This window comes from Schistocerca serialis, chromosome 3 (assembly GCF_023864345.2).
Source record: "Schistocerca serialis cubense isolate TAMUIC-IGC-003099 chromosome 3, iqSchSeri2.2, whole genome shotgun sequence".
Classification (NCBI taxonomy): domain Eukaryota; kingdom Metazoa; phylum Arthropoda; class Insecta; order Orthoptera; family Acrididae; genus Schistocerca; species Schistocerca serialis.
The window spans coordinates 739,164,386-739,170,121 of record NC_064640.1 but is presented as its reverse complement, the minus strand read 5'-3'; the positions used below and the strand labels follow the sequence as shown (position 1 = coordinate 739,170,121).

Here is a 5,736-nt window from a genome sequence, read left to right as displayed (position 1 = left end):
GCATTTGTAGCCTAGCACAAGCAGGAAGTTTAATTATAGATGCTGTAACTCATCTCAAGCCATGATAGAGATGTGTGCTCATAAGGGTTGCCTCAGTTAGATACAATGTAAGCAGAGGTTTTATGAGTGGTTAGATCTTCTAAAATTTCACAATTTGGCCAGAAAACTTTTTCTGATTATTTTTAAATGTCTATGATGGCCTTGATGAGGACCAACAAAATGCAACAGATGTTTCCTTCTAAACCGGTCTCATCCTGTGGCACTCTGCCAGTCACACTATACTTTATCTCTTGTATTTCAGAGGCAAAGTTTCCAGTCTCAAAGTTTTTGATCGTTGCCTAATTTTTCTGACTGTTTCACTTCACACCCATTTCAGAACTGCCCTGATTATAGTGACAAATGCCAAAAGTCGACAATGTTTCCATAAGGGGCACATAGTGGACAGATGTCAAAGTGTCTGACCAAGTGTTTCTACAATCAAGATTAACAATATCAAGAGATGTGATCCTGTTGTTGTTCTATGAAAAATATTATGTTATTCAGAGAAATCAGAATGTATCTGTTGCATTATTACTTGATACAGGTGCATCTGCCTCTATGATCAAACACCTGACAGCTTACAGTATTGGTCCCTTGCCTTTGGACACTGTGGAGTCCCAAGTATGTGTTCATGAGCATAATGAAATTCTGTTGTTAGGCTAAATGAAGTTTTTTGTGAAGTATAAACACATGATAATGGAGTTGTCTTTGCTTGTGGTCACCAGTCTTTCTGTAAAAATTGTTTTTGGTCTTGCTGGCTATTCGGTTTTGGTTTTCCTATTCAGCACACTATAAATACTATGTAGCTTTCACTGCCATCTGAAGAAACTGAAATTTTTTGTTTTAAGTTTGCATTATTGTTTCCGTCTGGTCTACAGACAGTCTAGACTTTTAGTCACACATTATTCCAAAACAGGGTACAGTCAACCACTTTTACCTACTGCCCAGTATTGTATCTCTGTTAATAGAAAAATTTTGTAATGGCCTACTGACTCCACAGGAATAGTGGTTTATCAAGTAACAAAGTAACTTCAGCAAGTTACAGCAAGTTAAGGACATAATAATGGTACTTACCAGACACTTTACTTCGGACTTTTATTAAAACCCATTGATAATATTTTAAAACCACTATTGGGCAGTAGGGACGAGATTGACTACAACTCTTCTACAGTTCTGCATTTTTTAAAAGCCTGCATTTCCATTGGGCCTTTATGCTAAAGTGAAACTGGAAATTGACAAGTTGGAACAATAGCAAGTGCCTCTGTCTAGTGGTTGTGCATGAGCCTGGTGGTGACCTATGTCTGTGTGACAACTTCACAAGTTAGTGCCCAAGAGGAGGTAGATTCCTACCTTTTACTTCCGCCTGATTAATTATTTTCCAATTTAACTGGTTGCCACTTATATTCAAAACCTGACCTGGCATGGGTTTGTTTTCAGTTTCCATTGGCAGAGGATCTGAAGGACATCTTTGTATTAAATATTCCTTTTGGTCTTTGCTAGTGTAATAGGTTACCATCTGTGGTCATGAGTCCAGATGGTATTCCGTCAAAAAATTTAGAGGGACTGATAGTAGATATTTGTGAGTGTGTCAAATACCTTGACAAAACCCTGGTTAGAGACTGCGCAAACAAGAAAAATACATGCAATTTTCATCAGGTTTTCACGACTCTGCCTGAAAAGGATCTTAAGTGAAATTTTGTTAAATGATCATTTATTTCAGGTTACCTTTACTTCTTAGTAAGAGTCCCACACAGGAATATGTCAAGGTAATCAAAATTGTGCTTCTTCAACCATGTGTGAAGGACCTCCAGGTGTTTCTTGGCAAGATTACCTGTTTGCCAAATTTATTCCTTGGGCAGCTTCCATTGCCTATGATTTGAATCAGTTTCCTTGTAATGGCATTTCATTCCTATGGTCCACAGCTTGTTAGCAAGTGTTAAAACTATGAAATCTCACCTATTGTTAGCATCTTGCTATGTGATGCATCACCCTAGATTGTCATTGATTCTGGCAATAGGTGCATCTCTTCATGGAAATGGGGTCATTGTTTCTCATACGTTTCCAAATGGTTCTCAGAATCTTGTACTGTTTGTTTCTGAATCCCTAGTTCAGGCTCAAGAAATGAAGTCACAATTCAATAAGGAAGCACGGGATATAATTTTTGGACTGCGCAAACTCTTCATTTTTCTAGGGATTCATGATGGCAACTGCTTCAAGACTTTATGCAGAATCTGCAGCACCAAGCCGCAATGTATGGTGGTGCAGGATTTGAAGTCAGGATCTTTTGCTAACTAGGCAGTTGCATGAACCGCTATGCCATTCGGACACATTGTTCAGCTTAATTGCACAGACTCCCTCAGTATGACCCCTGGCTGATCGACATTCCTACCTGGCTCCACAGGGCACCATACGTTCCTACAGCTGGGTCACCTCAATGGGCTATGAAACCACCACCTTCAGTGTGAATGAACAGCCACGTTCAACCACCTGCTGGAATCTGAAAGAAGCGAGCATGGAGGACATGGATGGGGACTACGGATATGTCAGGCTAGGTGGGTATTTGGGTTGGCTGAGGGGCATACCGAGATAGACCGTGTGGGTATGATAAACATTGTGTCTGGGTGGCACCGTGGGTAATGCAACTACATAGTAAGCCAGAGATCCCAGGTTCAAATCCTGGTCCGCCACACATTTTCGCTCGACATAAAGTCCTGATGCAGCTGACATCATCAGTTCCTTCCGCCTCCCGCCGACCCCTCCCCCTCCACCTTGAATTTACATAGTATGTATCACAGCTGCGGATTCTGGGTGATGTCAGTTCAGACACGAAACGTTCATATATTTTTTGAAATTTTTGCTTATGTTGAGCATCAGCTGCCAATGTCGATACCAAGCACTGGTCTTCCGAAGGTATTCCTGCAGTTCGTTACAATTTCCTAGTGTTGTGATGTCTGCGTAAACGGCAAAATTATCCTTGAACAGCCTCATAGAGACTCCGACGTTATCCTCTACGTTATTTATAAAAAAAAATTAATGTGAACAGTAATTTTCCTAAAACGATTCCTTGGCGTATAGTCGAAGTCACTTTCACATCTAAAGATTTGTTTCTGATAAAATGACATGGTGTGTTCTATTTGATATGAACTCTTCAATCCAGTCATAAAGCTGGTCTGATACTCTGTACGCTGGAGTATGATTCATTAATCGACAGTACAGAGCAGTATCGAAAGACTTGTTACCTTTCCGTAGCTAAACTGCTAAACCGATTTTGATTAAACTTGGTGTGCAGATAGCTTGAATGCTGAGGAAGAACTCATGCGCCTATTCGTCATTACCGATTTCATTCATATTCATGGTGTATGCAGGTCTTGGCCAGAAATGAAAGTGACTGAAAGGGAGCTCCAGATGGCCAACTGGATAGAGGAAATAGTAATTTTGTCGTGGGTCGGGCGAATTATGAGCTATTTATGTTAGTGTAGCTTCCATGCAGGTGTTGGTGTAGTGTTGGGCCGGCCACAGCGTGCCGAACTTCACGTGTGCAGCATGTGAGGTCTGCATGTGAGCCAAGGACCGGCCTGTCATTCACATTTGCTCGGTTCTTTTCGGAAGTACTCGGAACAGCACATTTCTTTAACATTGCGGTGTGGCAGTTTTCTGTCGTCACATGTCTCTGAATTTGACAGAATCGTAATGTCAGTGCTTTTTTTTTTCCTTTATTGTAATTTTAATCACCTATACAGGCGGGCTGCCAGCAGCACATTACGCTGCTCTTCAGCCTTAAGTGGAACAATAACAGGACATAGAGGTGATACAAACAATACAAAAAACGGCGGGCAAAAAATGGAGATACAAAAAAAAAGCAATAAACATGAAGCCGTTCACGGTGGACGATAAAAACACTAACACTTGTGGACACGGCGCACAAAACACGGAGAACGGCGATGGCACATGTGAACAGTGGAGTCGTAACTGCACGAAACACAAAATGAAGCACACACACGAGATACTGATGTCGATGATCTCCGGCGCGCGAATGTTCACTATGCGTGTGCGAGTCCGGGGACCTGCCAAGAGAGGAGGAGGAGGAAGGGGATTGGGAGAGCGAGAGGGGAGAGCAGAGATGCCACGGGCATGGGAGAAAGGGGGCAGGGAGGAAGGGGGAGGGGAAAACCGGGGGAAGAGGGGTGGAGGGAGGGGACGTGGGAAAAGGAAAGAGAAGGGAAGGGAAGAGAAGTGAGGGAGGGTGCCCAAAGGGAAGGACACCGGAAGTGGGTTTGGGGCAGGGTCAAAGTTGATAGGAGGGGCAGATGGAGGGGAGGAGGACATCATCAGCGAGTGGGAGCTGGCGGAAGCCACCTTGGGAGAGGGTAAGGAGGGTGGAGAGATGGAGACCGGGTGGGCCGTGCGAATACAGGCGCAGCAGCGGGCGGGGGTGGGAGAGGATCGGGGAGAGGAGCGGGTGAGGAGGATCGAGTATGCGGGAGGTGTACAGGATCCATATCCTTTCAAGGAAAAGGAGGAGGTGGGGGAAGGGGATGAGATTGTACAGGATCCGCGTGGGGGAGGGGAGACGGATGCGATAGGCGAGGCGGAGAACATGACGTTCAATGATTTGGAGGGATTTATAAAAGCTAAGGGGGGGGGGGGGCGGAGATCAATGTCAGTGCTGATTAAATGTTGTATAAATAGTTCCACGGAAAATGGCTACATATCGAGTATAAATTGTATAAAGTGCAATAACTACATCGCGAAATGTATCAGGTTATGTGCAGTGTCGCAAAAATGGATTCATGCGAAGTGTTTCGCGGGAACGGAAGAATGGGACGCGAAATGTGACTGTGGCATGGAATACTGCGACCTACTAACGGTAGCTTTGTCAAGATACGATAACTGCATAGAAGAAAGTGTTACTGCATCGCTTCAGCAAGACCTTGTGCTTGCAAATCGTTACGTAAATAAGTCAGAGGAGCTGATAAAGCAACAGAAAGATGACGATTTAACAAACGAGTGTAATGAAAACACACTGGCAACTTTCGTTTGAAACAAAACTTCTGCTCGTAGTGAACAAAATCTTTCTGACGATATGAAATCATCAGTAAATAGAGTGCAAAGAAAAACGGGTAATAAAGACAAGACAGGACGAAATGTGAACTCAAAAAATAAGACAAGTGAAAGTGAATCTAGATCATCTTTGTGTTCTAACGAGAGATCTTCAAAGAGTACCATAAAACCAACTAAACGAGGGCACTTGGAGAACAACAAATATCAAGTCCGTGTATTAGGTGTGGCACAAATAATAAATGATCGGCAGTTCCAATTTAGAGTAACAGGCATTGTCAAACCTGGCGCTCCCCTTAGTGAAATAGTAAATAATTGTGAAAACTTAATTAAGACTGGAACATGTTGTGTGGTAATAGGTGGAGCAAATGACATGTACAAAAATGGAAGCCAGTTACCGGCAAGGGCACTTCAAACAACTCTAAAAAAGCTGTCAGATCTAAATTTAAAGGTTCTCGTTGTAAGTGTGCCACATGGTCATGATCTAATTGAGGAATTTTGTATAAACAAAGAAATAAAGTCATCAAATAATAAATTTAGGAAGATCCGCTCTGCTTTTAAGAGAGAAATTATTTCACGAGGCATGGACAGCACAGGAACTATTATGGAAAAAAGATGATGGGTGAAAAGATACTAGAA

At 42.6% G+C, this 5,736-nt stretch overlaps 1 protein-coding gene across 1 annotated transcript; it reads left to right on the top strand.

Moving 5' to 3' along the window:
* The first annotated feature begins 1,831 nt into the window (after nucleotides 1-1,831).
* Nucleotides 1,832-5,080, top strand: LOC126471179 (uncharacterized). The gene is made up of 4 exons (XM_050099286.1): nucleotides 1,832-1,931; nucleotides 2,006-2,242; nucleotides 3,530-3,584; nucleotides 4,801-5,080. Exons 1-4 carry the CDS (start codon nucleotides 1,832-1,834, stop codon nucleotides 5,078-5,080), a joined length of 672 nt encoding a protein of 223 aa, XP_049955243.1.
* The last annotated feature ends 656 nt before the right edge of the window (nucleotides 5,081-5,736 follow it).